Here is a 17,790-nt window from a genome sequence, read left to right as displayed (position 1 = left end):
TGCTGGGGATGGAACCTGGGGCCTCACACTTGGCTAAGCAAGTGCTCTACCACTGAGCTAAACCCCTAGACCTTTTAAGGAAAAAAAAAATTGAAAGAAAAGATATAGTTTACATACTGAACAGTAAGTAAAAACACACATTTGATTTACAGAAACGTAAAATGAGTGCCTTCTACATGCGTTCATGTGCCCGAGAACAGTACGATTTTTAAAGTACACAAACTCTGTAACTTAGGGTTTTTACTTGCAGTGCATCCTGGGCATCTTTTCTTGTCATCCCAGATTTCTGTACTTTTTCTAATGGCAGCAGCATCCCTTTGCAGGGCTGGTCACAGCAGACTAAGCCGGTCCCCAGTGCTGGCCACGCAGTCCTGGCCATCTGTGTGTTGTTTTTGGATTCTTGCAGCACCTGCAGACAGCTCAGTCTTGTGGAGCGAAGGCCCTTCTGCTGGGACAGTGGGAGAGGACGACCCTGGCTTTGAATAAGCCTGCTCTGCCCCCAGGCCTTTTCTGTGGGGACTTTGTGCTTGCCCTCCTGGGTGGGGAGCTCCAGCTTACCCTCTATGGCTCTTGGGAGGCCAGCCCAGCAGCAGCAGTGTGGACTATGCCATTAGGCAGGAGGGGACACGCCTTCGCCTCGCCTCTCCTCTCCCCCTGTGAGAAACCTGAGGGGAGCTGAGCCAGCTGGCCTTTCCCACTCCCCACTCCCAGAGCTCCAGAACCCCTGGGCTGCCCTGGCATGGAGATCAGCGTAGCTGGAACCAGCTGTGGAAGGAGCTGTCAGAGTTGACATATCTCCTCCCATGTCTTCTTTTGGGTGAGGACAGCCACCCTCCTAGGCAAGGAGCCACCAGCAAACAACCAGGAGCATCTTGGAGATGCCGATGGGATCCCAGCACGGCACACACTGCCCCCTGCCCCTGCGGTGGGACCTGCCCAGAGCGCTGCTGGTGCCAGGGCCTGGTGCTGATCAGGCCTAGTTCCAGTGCTGTTCCTGCCAGTCAAGCCGTGTGTCCCTGATCAAATCACTTCTGTCCCTGAATTTAGTCTCCTCATCTTTAAAATGTGCGTCCCTCTGTGAGCCAGTGGTGGCAGGGCTGCTCCAAACCCAGTTCCCTGATTCTGGAGCCTGTGCCCCCAAACACTGCAGCAGAAACTTTCATGCATCTGGTGTTCAGTAAATGTCCCTGATAGGTTAGGTTGTCCCTGAAGTCCCCAAGCCCTGCACCCCCACTTCAACCTCACTTCCCCTGCAGTCGCCAGATGAGTCTCGCACCCAGCTCACGCCTCCTGTGCTTCCTCCATGTCCTTCCCCGCCCCTCGCTCCTCATCTGCGTCAGAGGAGCAGCCTGTCTGGACCCTGGACTCTGCCCACCAGCCCCTCACTCTGGCTTCTGTCAGGGCTCTTCCCTAGGGATCCTGCCCACTCGCAGAGGGTCCCTTCTCTCCATTCCCAGGCCTCTCATGGGGTGTCCCTTCACCCCACCCTACCAAGTTCCCATGAGCCTCCCTTCCTCCCCCTCCTGCTCTCCTGGCAGCTCACGACAGCACGGCCTTGTTTCCCAGGGAACAATGTGTCTGTGTCACAGACAACAATGTCCTTTCATCTCAGCCGTGCTGGCCTCAGTGCACACTGGGACGCGGCACAAAGGGTGCTTTGTGCCACTCAGGGATGTGAGCTCCTGGCTTTGCCTCGTCAGTGCTGCTGACCCAGGGCCCCAGTCCCTGGGTGCTAGTTACAAAACAGTTCTTGAGGGCCATGGGGTGGGCCCAGGGCTGTGCCTGCCCCTCCCCTCCCCCACCTTCGCCAAGTTAACCCTTCCGGTGCGTTTGCCCGCCCCATGCCCACGCTCTGCAGCCTCCCACATGCTTCTCTTCCCCTCCCAGCTGGGCTTCGCCGACTTGAACCTCGCGGAGTTTGCAGGCTCGGGCTCCACGGTACGCTGCTGCCTGCTGGAGGGATATGACACGAAGAACACCCGCCAGGACAACTCCATCCTCAAGGTACCAGGGATCCTGCCGCCTCTTACATCCCACCCCGGGTGGGGTGGACCTGCTCCCCATCAGAGTCCTCCAGAGGATCACTGAAGTGCAGGTTCTTGGGGCTGGGCACAGCTCAGTTGTCTGGTGCCTGCCAGGTATGCACGAGGCCCCAGCACCAGGGGAGGGGGACAGGTTCTTACCTGGAAGGCAGTAAGAAACGCTGGGAACGTAGGTGGGCCCTGGGGCCGGGACCCCAGTTTCGCCGCCTGTGGTGGGGTGGGCCCAGCAGTCGTGAGTGCTCGGTGAGCATGTTCCGCAAGCCGTTCCCTGCTGCTTGTCTGCTGCCTCCTGCCTTGCCCCCCAGGTGTGCCTAGGAGGAGCGCAGTTGAAACAAGTTCCATCTGCCCCGTCTCAGGAAAGCTGGCACTTGACCCCCATGGCCATTTGACTCCACAACCCAGCTCCAAACAAAAGAAAGAAAACATCGCCCAGGGGCTGGGGTGGGACAGTGCTGGCCTGGCTTGCCCATGCACCTGAGGCCCTGTCCCCAGCACCCCCCCCAAAACACACACAGACACGCTTGCCCTACCTGACCCAAGGCGGCCTGGCTCCTGGTGGATAGGGGTGGGGTAGAACTGATGTCCTGGTCCCGTGTGCACCAGGAAGGCTGCTCTGACCACTCCATGTGCAGGTTTCCAATGGCCAGGACAGCACCCACCCTCCGGCAGCTGCCTGTTTGGCTTCTTGGGAACAGAAATGTCTGGGTGTCCACTACCAGCACACTTCTCTTCCTGCCTCTCCACACCTATCTACCTGATTGAGAAAACAGGTTCACCCTAACCCCACCTCCAAGAGCCAAACCAGCAGGAGCCAGCTGTGCCCCATGCAGAACTGGCATGAGATGGTAGCAGGGGCTCCAGAGGCACCAGAGTCCAGGCTGGCTGTGCTGGGGGCCAGGCCTTTCAGCTCCCCAGCAGTGAGCCTGTGTACCCTGGGCCAGACCAATCAAAGGGCCGGGTATCAAGTCGCCTTGGATTCAAGGGCAACTGTCCCATGTCCTGTCTGCAAGGTCTTGGGCAGTCACTTCCCCTCTCTGAATCTTGGTTCCTTTTTTACAACTTGGGGCTTTCCCCTGCTTTATAGACTGCTCTCATGGCCAAGTGGAATAATCCCTAAAACTCTAAGCCCGGGCCAGCATACACATATGGTGTATGTGCCTGTAATCCTGGTGATTTGGAGGTTGAGATAGGAGGATCACAAGTTTGAGACCAGCCTCAGCAATTTAGAGAGACCCTGTCTCAAAATAAGAATTGAAAAGGTAGCTTAGTGGTAGTGTCCTTGGGGTTCAATCTCCAGTACTTGGGGCATGGGGAGCCTCAGTCCATGGTCAGCACTTAGGTCAGTGTTGGCCTTGGGATCCAAGAAACTCTTTCCTACCCTGTCACCCTCTGCCTATTGCTCCATCTCAGTCCAGATTTGGAATCTCAACTCTGCCAGGTTTGGGCCATTGCCAGTCTTTGCCCAAGTGGATGGTCAGTTCCTAATTGGCTTCATGCTTTACTTTTATTGAACTTTCCCAGCCACTGCCCTCCTGGTGGATCCTGTGAGTGTCCTGCAGCCCCATGAGGGGCTCTGTGAACCCTCTTCCCCCTCTGCCGTGGTGGGCTGTGGCCCTGCCCTGGAGGAGCTCAGTGTCTGGTCTCAATTTATTTTTCATTTTTATTGATGCGTTAGCTGCAGGCAGTGGTGGGATTTGTTGCACATTAGTACGTGCACACAATAGCTAGTCGTCATTTAAAATAAGAGGCGCCGACGTGCATACTCCGTGGTGCCCAGCTGAGCAGACCCATGTGCTTCATCTGCCCATGCCCCCAGGCAGGCCTCAGCACCTGCTCCAGCCGCTGCAGGAAATGGGAGCTCAGAGTGGTCAGGTGCTTTGCCAGAGCCCCAGCTGTGCAGGGGGAGCGGGAGGCTGCTGGGCAGCATGCTGACTCCTGCCCTCTTCCCATAGGTCACCATCGGTATGTTCCTGCTCTCTGGAGACCCCTGCTTCAAGACGTGAGTGCTGACCTGGCTGCAGCAGGGGTGGGACCTCGATCCTGGGCACTGGGGATGAGGGGACAGGGATCCTTCCTTCCTCCAGGCCCTAGGGCTCCCCTGTCTGCATCTGATCCTGAGAGGGGACACCCCAGTCATACCCATCTGTCCTTCCAAGGCCACCGTCCACTGCCAAGTCCATCTCCATCCCGGGCCAGGACTCCTCCCTGCAGCTGACGTGTAAAGGTGGTGGGACCGGCGGCGGCGGTGGCAGCAGCACCAACTCCCTGACAGGGTCCCGGCCCTCCAAGGCCCGACCCACGATCCTGGGTTCAGGTACCCTTCCCACCTTCCCACCCTCCCCTGCCCACAACCCAAGCTTTCACCTCGGCAGCGCCCTGGGGGAGATGGCGCAGAAGGGGTTGGTGGTAGATGGTGTGTGTCTGAGCACCAAGTGTGCTGCCCACTGTGCTGGGACCCTAGTGCACAGAGCGCTCTGCACTGAGAGGGGTGCATCTCCCTGCCCCGCCACCCTCCAGTGCAACAGGAAAAGTGGGCATTAACCAAAGCATAAGAAACCCAGGCACGTCCACCTCCAGATGTGCTGAACGTGGAGACAGGCCCAGCATCTGGGATCTAAGTGGCCCTAGGAAGGCCTCCCTGAGGAGGTGGCATCTGCACTGTGACCTCAGGTGTGGGACTCAGTGTGCCTGGAGGATGATGTGCTCCTGCCCTCCCGCTTGCCATGTGACCTTGACTGGCCATTACACAGTGTCCTCTGAGAAGTGGGGCTGCTAGTAATCACTGCATTCCCATAAGAGTCATTAGAGAGGACATGGGCCTAGCAGCTCAGCAGATGCTTCTTGGGTGGCTCTGCCCCAGAGCCTGGAAGTGGGAGGGACCCTCTGACCTCAAGGGCCCAGTTTTCCTGCAGATGCAGCAGGTGAGACTCAGAGCAGAGCTGGGGCTCTTGCCTGCCATGGCCTGGAGGTTGCATGCAGGAGGAGCTGCCTGGCACCACTGCTCTCCAGCACTGGAACGGGGGGTTCCCAGAGGGGAGAGCTGTCTGGGATCTTGACCACCCCAACACAGGTGCCCTCATGCAGAGGGGAAGAGACACCTCTCCTGGGCTGGGTGCACTTCGAGTCCCCATCTGCCCCTGCAGCTGGTCTCCTATCATACACAGAGAACCTTTTGAGACTTAAAGAGCCATCTGACTTTGGGGGCACTTTGACAGGCCTGGAGTGTTCATGACCTGGCGTGCTTATTCCTGGAGCAGGGAGTGGATGAGCCCTTCCACATTGGTGGGGAGGCCGGTGGGTGGTACTCAAAGCCCAGTAAAATCCCCTTCTGTGTCTCTTGCTGGGGAGCACCAGGAAGGTTCCTCCGGAGCGCGCTGCGATAGGGGAGTTGAGCTGGCCTTCTGGACCTGGCCTGCTCCCCTGCTGCTCCCTGCTCTCCTCCACCCCGTTCAGTCTGTCCCACGCCACAGACCAAGCGCATTCTGCCCCTAGGGCCTCTGCCTGTGCCGCCCCTCTCTGGGAGGCCCTGTCCCTGGTGCCGTCTGGCTGCCTCCTCATGTGCGTGATCCGGGGATCTCGGCATCCAGGCCGTCTCCTTGGGAAGCTTTCCCCACCCGCTACAGATACGAGTGATGGCGGCTCGGTTTTTGTTCGGCCGCCTTCCTCCTCACTGGTCAGTGGCGGGTGCCTGGTACTAGGAGGTCCCAACAGCTGTCTGTGGAATGAAGGGACCTGGGTTCAGATGGCGACTGTGCATCATTGCCACTCTGTTGTGTGGAAACAGTGTGCCCCGTGGGAGGCTGAGTGTCAGGGCAGTGGGGACACCTCTGGGTAAGTCTACTTCCCCTGCAGGGCTGCCAGAGGAGCCAGACCAGAACCTGTCCAGCCCCGAGGAAGTGTTCCACTCCGGCCACTCCCGCAACTCCAGCTATGCCAGCCAGCAGTCCAAGATCTCTGGTGAGTGGCCGCCTGGCCCTGCTCCCACGCCTTCCCACGTCCCAGGTCCCTTATGATGACCCCCTGTATTGTCTCCCCCAGGCTACAGCACGGAGCACTCCTGCTCCTCCAGCCTCTCGGACTTGACCCACCGCCGCAACACATCCACCAGCAGTAGTGCCTCTGGTGGCCTCAGCATAGCCGTGGAGGGCCCAGAGGGTGGTGAGCGGGAGCATCGGCCTCCCGAAAAGCCACCACGGCCTCCCCGGCCTCTGCATCTATCAGACCGCTCATTTCGGTGAGTCCTGCTACTTGTGCTCCTGGAAGGACAGACCCCACTACTGCCCCGACCTTTTCTTCACCTGTTACACAGGGACAGCAGGGCCCCCACTTGAGAGGGTTGGATGGTGATGGTTAACTGCTGACGGTCATGAGGGGCATAGCCCGGGGCCTGCGAGCCACACATGCATAGTTAATGTTGGTGGTTCTGCTTCTTGGTCAGGAGCATGGTCTGTGGGCCCAGCAGACTCTGTGCCCTGAGTTGAACCTTAGCTCTTCCACATACATGCTACGTGACCTGGAGTAGGCCACTTGCTCCTCATCTGTCAAAGCAGGTGATGACAGCACCTGCACCCTGGGTTGGTGTGAGGGTTAAATGAAATGCGACATAGAATGCAGCTGGAACATTCCAGGTGTCTTGTTGCCACCCTGACTGATGTGACTGTCCCTTTCCCTCCCAGGCGGAAGAAGGACTCGGTGGAAAGCCACCCAACGTGGGTGGACGACACGCGGATTGATGCGGACACCATTGTGGAGAAGATCATGCAGAGCCAAGACTTCACAGATGGCAGCAACACTGAGGGTGAGCCTGCCCGCCCGAGGGAGCTGGGCGATGCTCCTGCTCTGGAGCGTCCCCGCCCTCCACTCAACCTCCGTCCTCCATGTCCCCACAGACAGCAACCTCCGGCTGTTTGTGAGCCGCGATGGCTCCACCACTCTGAGTGGCATCCAGCTGGCCAACAGGTAGGGGCAAAGGGGCAGGGGTGGGGTTGCCAGGCAGCCATGGGGCATGGTGGTGAGAGCAGTCTGCAGCCTCCTGACCTGGTTTTAAATGCCACTCATCACCACAGTGTGACTTTGGGCCAGTCACATATTCCTGAGCCTGTTTCCCCTGTTCCTCTGTGAAAACCTGAAGGACACTCGCACTGGTGGGGTCACCAGGGAAAAGGTCTAGTGCAGGGTTTGGCACACAGCAGGGGCTTAATACATGTTTATTTTGGACCCTACTTTTCTTTCCCCCTCCTCCTCAATCTAGGAACCTCTAAAACAGTGTTGGCGATGACTCATTTATTTACTGAGCACAAGTACATATCAGACCCTGAGCTCGGTGCCAGGGATGCAGCCAGGAGCAGCAGTGACATTCACAGACAAGGGATGGCAGGGTCAGACTTGTGCTGGAACCCTGTGGTCGCAGAGGCTTCTGCTCAAAGCACGTGCCCACTCACACCTGGCTCCCACCCGGCTCACTGAGCATCCTGCATGTGGGATGTGCCGAAGGCTCTTTCTGGTGCCCCAGGGAGAAGAGTGCCCAGTTAAGGTCTGGGTCCAGAGCAGAAGAGACAGCTGGGCCGCCAGGGCCCAGGACCTGCCCTGTTGTGTTGCTCTGCTGACCCCTGCTGGCCTAAGCTTAGAAGCACAGTCACCATTTCCCAGCAGGCCTCCTGAATTGACCAGCGTAGGATGGGCGAGAAAATGGGGATTCCTTGGAAGCCTGTAAACACCTCTCCCCAGCTCCCTCTGAAATTGAGGAATTGGGTTTGGGGGAAGTTTATGGCAGGGTGGCATGCTGTGCCCCAAACGTCCATGACGCCGTTGGTGGTCTAGCCACAGCGGGGAAGAGGTCAGGTCCCTCCCCATGGCTCCACCATCCTCTGACCTTGGTTTCTCTATCTTTCAAATGAGCCAGGGTTACTGTGGGGATGGGGGCAGCACACCAGGGATCATGAGTGGCTGGTGCCTGGAGAGGCTTGGGCACAGCTCGTGCCATCTCTCTGGGCCTCTGCGGACTCTGCTACTTAGCATCTCTGTCACCCTGGCCAAGTGATCACATTGCTGAGCCTCAATTTCAGCCCCTCTATAGCTCAGGACTGCCTGCTTCTGAAGCCTCCCCCAGGGAGTCCTCATAACTGCAGCATCGAAGAGACAATGCCCATCTCTCTCCCCTGCAGGGTCTCCTCTGGGGTCTTCGAGCCAGTCGTGATCGAAAGCCATTGAGGAACAGGTGTGCCAACTGGAGAATGGCCCTGCCTTCTTGGTTATCCAGACCCACATCATTCCATGAGGAACCTTCCCCTTCGGATCCGCGCCACACCTCCTCTGTGCCTCGTCCATGTACTCTAGCCCACTCCTGTTCCCAAAGCATAATTCCATTGTCCTCCCATCCATGTGGGGACCCTCCCAGCCCATGAGGGCCTGGGCACCACTGTGAATATTCTCTGAACCACTAGAGGGCAGGACAAGTGGGCCCAGGCTGCAGGGGTAAAGACAGAGAGGGTCAAGATTGTCCCTGCCAGAGACTGACCTGGCCCCCAGCCACGGATGCGCAGCAGCTGGTCAACATGTGGGGGTGCTTATAGCAGAGGGGCTTCTCCCCCTGTGACTCACTTCAGGAGCACCAGCTTTGGCCAGGCCCCCAAAGGCCTTGCTCCATTGCCTCCATGTCCTCGGGGGACCAGACCATTCCCAGAATCCTGCCACCTGTGACCCACTGCTTAGTACTTCAACTGTCCCTTCCCTGTGTCCTGGGGGAACCGCTGGCGGCCTCTTCCTGGGAGCCAAGACCTCAGACCCCACCCACACTCCAGATGAGACCCCCGCCCCCGGTGATGTTCCGCTGCCCTGGCAGCCTGCACTTTGCACATGCACAGTCCATCAGGCCCCTTCCCCGTCCCCTACCACCTTCCCAAGGACTCCTGGGTGCTGCTGCTGTGTGGTCAGAGGCCTTGGTCAAGCAGCCCGGCTGGAACGTGGCTCTGCCTCTGCTCTCCCTAGCCCAGCTCAGGCCTGAGCTTACGGTACCCTCTGCCCAGGGCTGGATCCTGAGCAACTGGCTTTCCTGCAGGAAGGACTAGGGCCCAGCAGGGCTGGGCAAGCAGAGTCCCCTGTCTCTGCCCTCAGGTCAGCTGGCCCAGGCTGGTGCCATGCTGGAGAGGCGAGTGGGCTGGGACCTGACTGGCTGGAGCTGGCTCCCTGCCAGACAGGTCTCGGCCCTCCTCTGTAAGCATTCCCCACCTCGGGGTTCAGGAGAGGTAGGGTCCCTCAGGGGCCTGCTTTCCTAGTGGGGAGCAGACTGGCCCTGCCCCCGCCCTGCCCTTGCTAAAGCCCCTGCTCTCAGCACTTTGGCCCGTGGTCCTTGTATTTGCTTGAAGGAGGTTCTGGCTGCCAGCCAGGCCCTGGACAGACTTCTCTGCCCCCTAAGGTTCTCTCATTTTTTATAAACCCAGCGGGCTGGTGTTTACTTAGCCCTATAGGGTTTTTCCTTCTTTTTTCTTTTTTCTCTTTTTATTTTAGTTCTTAGTTCGATGTTTCCTCCTCCCCCGTTGAGGGGAGGTGCCTCTTCTCTGCCCCCACCTGCTGGCTGGATCCCAGCAGGGCTGTGGAAGCGGTGGGGCTGGAGCCAGGGTGCTGGTTCTCTCTGGGCAGAGTGTAGGTGTCCTCCCCAGGTGGGAGGGTTCCTTGCCCAGTCCCCGGCTGCCCCAGCTACCTAAAGTGGGGGTTTGGAGCATCCTGGCATGGGGACCAGAACATTTCCGGGGTTTTTGTCGTCATTGTCTCAGTCACCTAATAACTCTTTAGAAACTGAATGTTAGAAGGTGCTTGTCAGGGTGACAGAGCATGGGCTCTGGTTGGAGAAGACTGTGTTCATTGGAGTCTTTTCTACCTGGCAGAGACCTGGCACTTTAAAAGGAAGCTCTCTCAGATGAGGTGACCCCTAGAACATGGGGAAACTGTGTCTGACCTCACCCAGCCCAGGGGAGGTGCAGTCAGGGTCTAATTTGGTTCTGATTCAGAGTTCTGGGGCTTTAGGCACATAGCAGCTAGATTTGATGCTGTGGGGAAGACTGCCAAACCAGGAGCTGCAGCCCCCCTCAACCTAAGGTTTGCGCTGGATGGTCACCCCAGAAGACAGCCTGCCACTTCCTCCCAGGCCAGGCCCTGGGCCAGGGTAACAGGGCTGAGAATTTAACCACAACCAAATGAAGGCTGGCTAGAGCCAGAGGCCTAGAGGAGGGCCTCATCCCCACATGAGAGCCATTTCTTCAGACCTCAGGTCCCCTCAAGCTCAGTGAATTCCCACCAGGTACCCACAGTGCCTGGACTTCAAATTCTATATATAGAGAGAAAGAATATATTAAGAGATATTTTTGGAAAGGAATTGATCTGTGCAATGCCAGTCTGGAATCTTCTTGAAAGACAGTTTAACGTTTTTACCAGGAGATTTAAAGAAAATAAAGGTCTATGCTATTTTTAGGGTTCTTTATTTTCTAGTTACCCCACCGATGATCTGCCAGGATGGAGACTGTCCCTGTTTCCTATCTCTAGGGAGGAGATGGAAGAGGGGCATCATGGGTTGTTTGTTGTCTCTTGATTTTAATCCTCCTTTCTAACAATGTTGCCACCACTGCTCCCTGTTCTGTGGGCTGTTTGTATCTCTGTCCCAGCTTCTGTCATAGAAAATAACATTGTAAGGGGAAATCAGCCTCGTGTCAGTGTCTTGGTTTTGGGGGGATTAAATATTGCATTTTTTGTTTATTTTGCTGTTTTGTTTTATTGTTGCTATTTGCCATATTGACTTTGGGGTCAAAGACAACATCAGAAGGAAGCTGGATGTGTAAGTAAAAGTCCGTGGGTGGGGAAGGCCTAGATAAGCAGATCCTTTAAGACCTGAGGACAATCAGCCACCACCACCTTGTTACTGCAGATTCCTGGGGAGGAAACAGGCCCAGAAGGGCAGTTGCCAGACTCACATCTAGTGACAGCTCTGACCCTGAGCCTAGTGGGGTTCCACAGGCCAGGTGGCCTCTAAGGAGCCTGCCTGAGGGTAAATAACTCCCTGGTTATTTCCTTGGTTGGCAAATGTAGACAAAATGAAAACATGAGTGTACAGCCCAAGCTATAGGAGGCAGCCATCTCTTCCCAGCCTTTCTAAAGCCCCTGGCAGGCCTTGTCTCCAGGCCCCTCACCCCTGTTCCTGAATGTCCCAAGCCACTGAAGAGCCTAGTGGATTAGCCAAGCTCTGGGGAAGGGTGAACTCACCCCATACCTTCAGTGAGCTCAGAGGTGGCAGGAAGGCTTAATGGTTTGGGCCAGGCCAGATAGAAGGCCTCTGACTGTCCCAAAACAGCATTATCTCCACTCCTCAGGGCTGACCCCATTCATAGCCCTTTTAAACCTCAGAGGCTGATTATCAGTTCCTTCCCCTGTCCAACCCTAAGAGGAAAGTTGTCTCAGGAACTGAAAAAGTGATGGGCCTAAAGTTCCGCAAAAGACCAATTCTGTCCCCAGGGAGTGAGCCAGGCCAGGTTCCCACCTCATCTGTCTCCCAAACCCCAAGTAGAGCAGAAGCTGGTTGATCAGTTCAAATCTCCCACTCTGTGCCAAGCCTCATTCTGTGGGGATACAGACCCTACCTTTAGTGAATTCACAGGTGACGGAGATAATCAGCTAATTCAAATGCAGCAGTGTTGACAGAGAGACACTTGGGGCACAAAGAAGGGACCCTTTATCTCTGCCTGAAAAAAGCAGCTTCCTGGGGACTGTGGCATCTGATGAGACCTGATGGATAAGAAGCAGCCACCTCCATACACTGTAGGCAGGCCCAGTCTCCCCTCGTTCTCAGAGGAAGGCACCTCCAAGACAGGATAGATCTGCCCAAGGCACAGTCGGAAACCTGTGACAGCCTGGGTCTTCGTTGATGAAGGAGGGAGGAGTCACCTGGAAGGTGGCCAGGAAAGCCAGGTAATGGGGGGTAGGCGTCCCCCTCTGCTAACTGAAATCGAAATCCTAGATATTCAGGAGACCAAGGCAGGAGGATTGTTAGTTTGAGGCCAACCTTGGCAATTTAGTGGGACCCTCTACCAAAATAAGAAACAAAAAGGGCTGGGGATGTAGCTCAGGGTAGAGTGATCTTAGCTTCAGTTCCCACACTGAAAACAAGAAAAAAAAAATCCTCACCATATCCGCGGGTTCAGGCCAGTGAGCACTCTGCACTCTTTCCCTAACCAGGCGAATTAGAGCCTCGGAATCAGGAAGTTGGGTCCCCAGGTTCTGGTATCGCTTTCATCGCCCACTGCGATTAAAATCTCTTTGAGCCTCACTTCAAAACCACCTTGAAGACGGGACTTCCCACCCCGAAGCCCCTTCCAGCTCTGGCTTTGGGACTATGGGATGTTTACAGACGGACTTTGTGGAGGCGGGTCTCACAGAAGTGTGATCACCAAGGCAGTGTGGGCTCCTGGTTCGGTTCCACTCCCTAGGGAGATTCGGGAAGCAACCCGCGTTACAATGCCCTTCCGAAACTACATTTCCCGACATGCAAAGGGAGGCGGCGCCTGCCGGTCACAGGAAACGTGGGCCTGGGCTGTGCTAGGGACCACGACTCCCAGCGTGCTCCGCGGCCCAGAGCGGGAAAGGCCCGGATCCGGAACCGGATGTGGGCGGCTGCGCAGGTGGCAGAGCGTGGGGGAAATGGTGAGGCTGCGGCCAGGTGCTTTTGGGGTCGGTGGCGTCGGGGGGTGAGGACCGGGGGTTGCTGGGGAGCCGGGGTTTGGGCACCCCTAGCCGGGATTGCTCTCTTCCCGGCCCGTGTGTGGGCGAAAACACTGAAGTCTGGCGCTCCCGCCTATAGATGGATGCGGAATTCGTTCCTCTGTACAGCTGTTGAATGAGTGGGAAGTTTAGAGCGTAAATTGGCTGCAATGCCCCTTCCATTAGTGCACCTAATGGATTGTCGCTTCGTCTGCTAAGCCCTCCCTTTTCTCCAGGCCACAGGGACAGACCAGGTGGTGGGACTCGGCCTCGTCGCTGTTAGCCTGATCATCTTCACCTACTATACCGCCTGGGTGATCCTCTTGGTATGTCTGCCTCTTCCGCCCTCGGCTCACCTTCCCCCCTCCCTGGATCTTGAAGTCGATCCCTTGCACCGTTTAAGCAGCTGCCATGTGCAGGTGCTATGTGGGTGCTTTATTTGCCTTACTTCATGAAGTCTCCAGAAAGCCCTAAGAAGATGCTGGTCGTGCCTGCATTTTATATGTGATGAAGCTGAGGCTCAGAGTGAAAGGTTTGGCCCAAGTTTGCATCTCGCTACACTTGGAAAGTTGCACAACACTGTAAACCCCTGATCTGGGTTTGCTTTGCTTTGGCTACTGGGCATGTTAAGCAACCATAGATTTTATGAGGACTTTAGCTGGGGTTAGGGGGATTGTTTTATTTTGTTTTCCTATGGGAAAGTCTGCTTAAGAAGTGCAGTGTGTTTGCCAGACAGACTCTTTCAGAACTTGATATCTGTAAAGAAAAAAATGTTAGTAAAGATGACCTGGGAGCCCAGATTGGAAATTTCTTGTGAGGCCTGCTGCTAGGCTGGCTTAGGGCAGGTCCTTTGTCTTCTGTTTATTGCTGGGTGCCCAGCATTAACCTAGTGCAGGCACTTAGCAAGTGCTCAGCAAACAACTTTTAAATAAACAGGAAGGAAACTGTAACACCCCGAAGGCTATCATCTTAAACAGAAGCAAATGCTGTCCAGTGCTCTAAAGGGTCAGACCCTTAGAGGGAGGAGGTGTGATGTTTGGGCTTGGTTGCTGGGCAGGGCGAGCAGCGCTCACCAGAGCTTTACCCTCCATGCCAGCCATTCATCGACAGTGAGCATGTCATCCACAAGTTCTTCCTGCCTCGAGCGTACGCCGTTGCCATCCCCCTTGCCGCAGGCCTCTTGCTGCTCCTGTGTGTGGGTAAGTCATTAGCCCCAACCCTGGGAAAGGTGACACCCTTTGCCACCACCCTCTCCCACACTTAGCATGCTTCCACACTTTGGTAATTATCATCCTGGATCCCAGCTCTCCCTGGGGTTTTCCTGTTTATCCTTCTAGACCACCAGCAACTTCTCTAGTCTTCCCAGTGCCTCACGCTCTCGAGACTAATGGCATGTCCCCCTTTTTCTTTCCGCACCCCCATCATCACTCAGCTCACACCTCAGTCAGTTCCCGCCCTCTTGTGGCCCTGGCTCATAGATCCTGCATCTCTTTAGCTCTCATGGCTTCCCAGGGAAAGGAACTGTGTCTTCTTCATTACTGTGTCCTCAGCACAAGCTCAGGCAGTGCTGACTGGATGATGGTGTCGATGAGTGGGCGGGTGGTGGGCAGGTAGGTAGAAGGGCAGGTGCCTGAGTAGAGGAGTAGACAGATGGACTTGTTTGCCATGGAATCTGAAGCACTAAATGTAGCTAGCATCTTGCCTGTGGCAGGCACTCACCGTGATTGTTGAATGGATGAGTAGATTTGTGGTTTGATAAACAAGAAGACAGATGAGCAGCTGGCCTGGGGGTGGTTGGGTAGGTGTATGACTGCATGTGGTCATTCACCCTACCCTGGCCTCCAGCACTCGGGAGCACAGATCTTATCTGGTCTTTCCGGTCTGTATATTCCAGGATTATTCATCACCTATATTATGCTGAAGAAGCAGAGGGTGACCAAGAAGGCTCAGTGAAGACCCAACAGGGATGAGGCATCTGGCACCTCTCTTCGTCCCCTCCAGGGCAGGGACCAAGGGTCAACCTGTAGGACAGTCCAGGCATGGCAGCCCCTCCAACCTGGCTGCTGTGCAGCCTTCTTCCGGGAAGGGGCTACTCAGGACTCACCCCTGACAGACCAAAGTCCCCTCCTCTCTGGTCATTCTTCCAGACACCAGGAAGTAAAAAGACCTGGAAGCTTCCCTTTTATTCCCTTCTGGCTCGGCCTGAACAGTGCTGGTCCTGCTCAGCTCACTGTCAGACTCACTGTCACTTTTTCCTCTGGGTTCCACCTTCTTGCCTCAGTTTCCCTCCAGTGACATGCTGATGATGATGGACTTAGCAGAGTCTGAGGAAGCACATGGCCTCTCGGTGTGTCCCCACAAGTACTGCTGCACCTCGAAGGCAGCTCTTCTGAGTCAGACCCAGCCCAAACCCCACAAGGACATCTGGACCTGGAAAGCCCTGGGGAAAACCTGAAGACCCCAGGGCCACTGAAACACATTAAGGCAGCCACCCCAGGCCCCCAGGCTATTCCTCTTGGAGGCACAGGCCCCTGACCCAGGACTGGCCTGTTTAGGAGAATTTAACAATAAATGTTGATGGTATGTTTGTCTCTCTGTCATCCTTGACCAGGGGAGCGGGATTGGAGGGGCTTGGAGCTGGTCCTACGTTGGTCTCTGGTCAGGAGACCCTGGTCTGTACAGTGAAGGCACCCAGATGCCCCTCTACACTGTCCCTATGCTGGTTATGGCCAAAGCAGGAACTGAGACAGATGTAGTTCAGACTGGTTAGAGTTCACAGCTGGGGAGCAGGCAGAGGCATGCCCCTGGAATAAGTTAATATGGCTTAATATTTTAGGGACCCTTGGAACACTCCCCTAAAAGCCGCGGTCTGGTCCATCTCCTGCGTCCAACAGCCCGCCTCTGTCGCTGAGTAGGGCCACTTGCACTGGGTGTACGTTGAATGAGCTGGCAGGGGCTTCAGCCTGGCCAGCAGTCCCACCAGGCCCCCTCTGGGCCTCAGCTCTCCCAGAGGTGCCTAGGGAAACCCTCCATCCCTCAAACCTTGGATGCTCACCTGTCACAGAGAGAAGGGACCCATCCAGCTGCTCAGGCCAGGCCTGCTGGGCTTTGGGTCCTGTCTCTCCACTGCTATAGTAGAAGTCTCCGGTCATTAATGGTCCCCTCTCCTGGGAACTATGTCTGCGTCCCAACTGGCTCCTCCCAGTATTCCTGACCATGCTCCAGGCTCCCACTCACAGGACCCTCCGCCAGCCCAGCAATTCCCCTTGGGTACATCCCCCTCTGGCTTCTTACCTGACCGTAGGATACACTTGGCCTCTGTCCCCACCGCTCTAGGAAGACTATCACCAAGCTACCAGTGATGTCTGCTTTTTCAATTCAAAGGACACTTATGTTGCCTTAGGCTTGTGACATCTTTCAGACAATTTTGGTATCTGTGATGACTGTTCTACCTGATGTCTGTCACTCCTGCTCCTCTGCTGCTGTGAGATGCTGGGCTCTTCAGGGTTGGGGTGCAGGCCTTCTATCCCCACTCCCTCCCTGGGCGATGTCACCTTCCTTCTTGTCACCTTGCAGGACTCTCAGCGCCCCTCCCACACTCTTGAGCATGTCACCTTGATTTCCTGCATCGCCCTTAGCACTGTGAGATTGCCTGGTTCACTTTTTGACTTATTCCATTGCCCCCTACGGGGGAGTGCCACTCAGTGGAGGAACCACCTGGCCTTGCTTCCCAGTCAGTGCCAGCAGAAGCTGGTGTCCGACGAGTATACGTTGGACCCGTGTGAATAAGGGGTGCCTCTGCCTGCTTTCTCCTTTGAGCCCTAATGCATTCATTACACAGTCCCCAGCTGTCCGTTGGAGGTTGTGCTGGCACCTCAGATTCATCCTATCATCATCTGAATTCTCAGGCTTCCCCCAAATCTGGCTTCCTTCCTGTCCTGTCCCCTCTCATGGCTGATGTTCTATGTCCCCAACCCCAGCTTTCCTCCCCAACATCCACACAACCCCAGCCTCTGCCAGTTCCCCCTCCCCTAATCTCACCCCAGTCAGCCACATTTCGGTGCCGAGGTGCCATCTTCTGCCAAAGTCAGGGACGTCTCCTGGCCGCTCTCCCCTGCCGCTCCAACCTGATCATGCAGGATAACCAGTGTCCTCTCTTTTTTCTTTTTCCCCTTTCCACGTTTTTTGTTGGAGCATGTGTACACAGCACCAATGTCCTTCCAGAAATGCCTATCTGAGCGTCTCTCACGGTCACCCTGACTTGCCATGCTCCTCGGGTTCCTCACGACCACTGTCACACCTCGCCAGTGAGCCCCACATGGCCAATGGCTTTCTCTAATCACATCCATCACTCTGGCCTTTCACTTCCCAGGACTTGTTGAGACCCTTTGCACCCCCTATCCACACCAGTCCAACATATGCTCACCAGTCACCCGTGTCTGCTGGGCACTGACCAGGAAATGAGGCCCATGTGGTTCCTGTGTGGGTGGCACCCCCACTCTGGGGGGGACAGTGTAATAAGCCAGTAAATGAACCAGGCAATCTCAGTGTTAAGGGCAACGAAGGAAATCAACATGACATACTCTGGAGTGTGGGAAGGGGCACTGAGAGTCCTTCAAGGTGACAAGAAGGACCAAGGCAAGTGAAAGTCTGGGGGAAAGGATTTCAAGCAGAGGGAACAGCAACTGCAAAAGCCTCCGTTAAGAGTTTGGTGGAGGGACCCAGGAGGCTGGCTGAGGGGGTTGGAGAGGGAGAATAGTTGGGGTTGGGTCTGGAGTGGGACGGATAGGCCTGGGCCATGGTGAGGAATTTGAATGTTGTTCCACTGCCATGGTTTTAAGCTTGAGAGTGACATCATCGGATTTATGCTTTTAAAAATCACACTAGCAGCTGTTTTCCACCCACTTGCTCGTCACTAAATTTCCGGGGCCTAGACCTCTTCCCAGCCCAAAGTGGGTGTTCCAAATATATGCGTTGAATGAATGGATGCTCTGACTTCCTGACC

At 55.9% G+C, this 17,790-nt stretch overlaps 2 protein-coding genes across 2 annotated transcripts in view; both read left to right on the top strand.

The window, feature by feature from the left end:
- Positions 1–10,790, top strand: part of EEIG1 (estrogen-induced osteoclastogenesis regulator 1) — a 31,810-nt gene extending 21,020 nt beyond the window's left edge. Inside the window, exons 4-11 of the mRNA XM_079113886.1 lie at positions 1,888–2,004; positions 3,995–4,041; positions 4,199–4,356; positions 5,895–5,999; positions 6,081–6,276; positions 6,719–6,840; positions 6,932–7,001; positions 8,207–10,790. Of these exons, the coding sequence (XP_078970012.1) occupies positions 1,888–2,004; positions 3,995–4,041; positions 4,199–4,356; positions 5,895–5,999; positions 6,081–6,276; positions 6,719–6,840; positions 6,932–7,001; positions 8,207–8,252 (861 nt within the window). The 3' untranslated portion in view covers positions 8,253–10,790. The remainder of the gene's footprint in view (positions 1–1,887; positions 2,005–3,994; positions 4,042–4,198; positions 4,357–5,894; positions 6,000–6,080; positions 6,277–6,718; positions 6,841–6,931; positions 7,002–8,206) is intronic.
- Positions 10,791–11,088: 298 nt separating this feature from the next.
- Positions 11,089–15,366, top strand: DPM2 (dolichyl-phosphate mannosyltransferase subunit 2, regulatory). Its single transcript, XM_079113887.1, has 4 exons — positions 11,089–12,728; positions 13,022–13,111; positions 13,882–13,984; positions 14,680–15,366. The coding sequence occupies exons 1-4, from the start codon at positions 12,426–12,428 to the stop codon at positions 14,736–14,738; spliced, it is 555 nt and encodes a 184-aa protein (XP_078970013.1). The 5' UTR covers positions 11,089–12,425; the 3' UTR covers positions 14,739–15,366.
- The last annotated feature ends 2,424 nt before the right edge of the window (positions 15,367–17,790 follow it).

Source organism: Sciurus vulgaris, assembly GCF_902686455.1.
Source record: "Sciurus vulgaris genome assembly, chromosome: 15".
NCBI classification, from domain to species: Eukaryota; Metazoa; Chordata; class Mammalia; order Rodentia; family Sciuridae; genus Sciurus; species Sciurus vulgaris.
The sequence above is the reverse complement of the archived record's forward strand: the minus strand, read 5'-3'. Positions and strand labels throughout refer to the sequence as shown.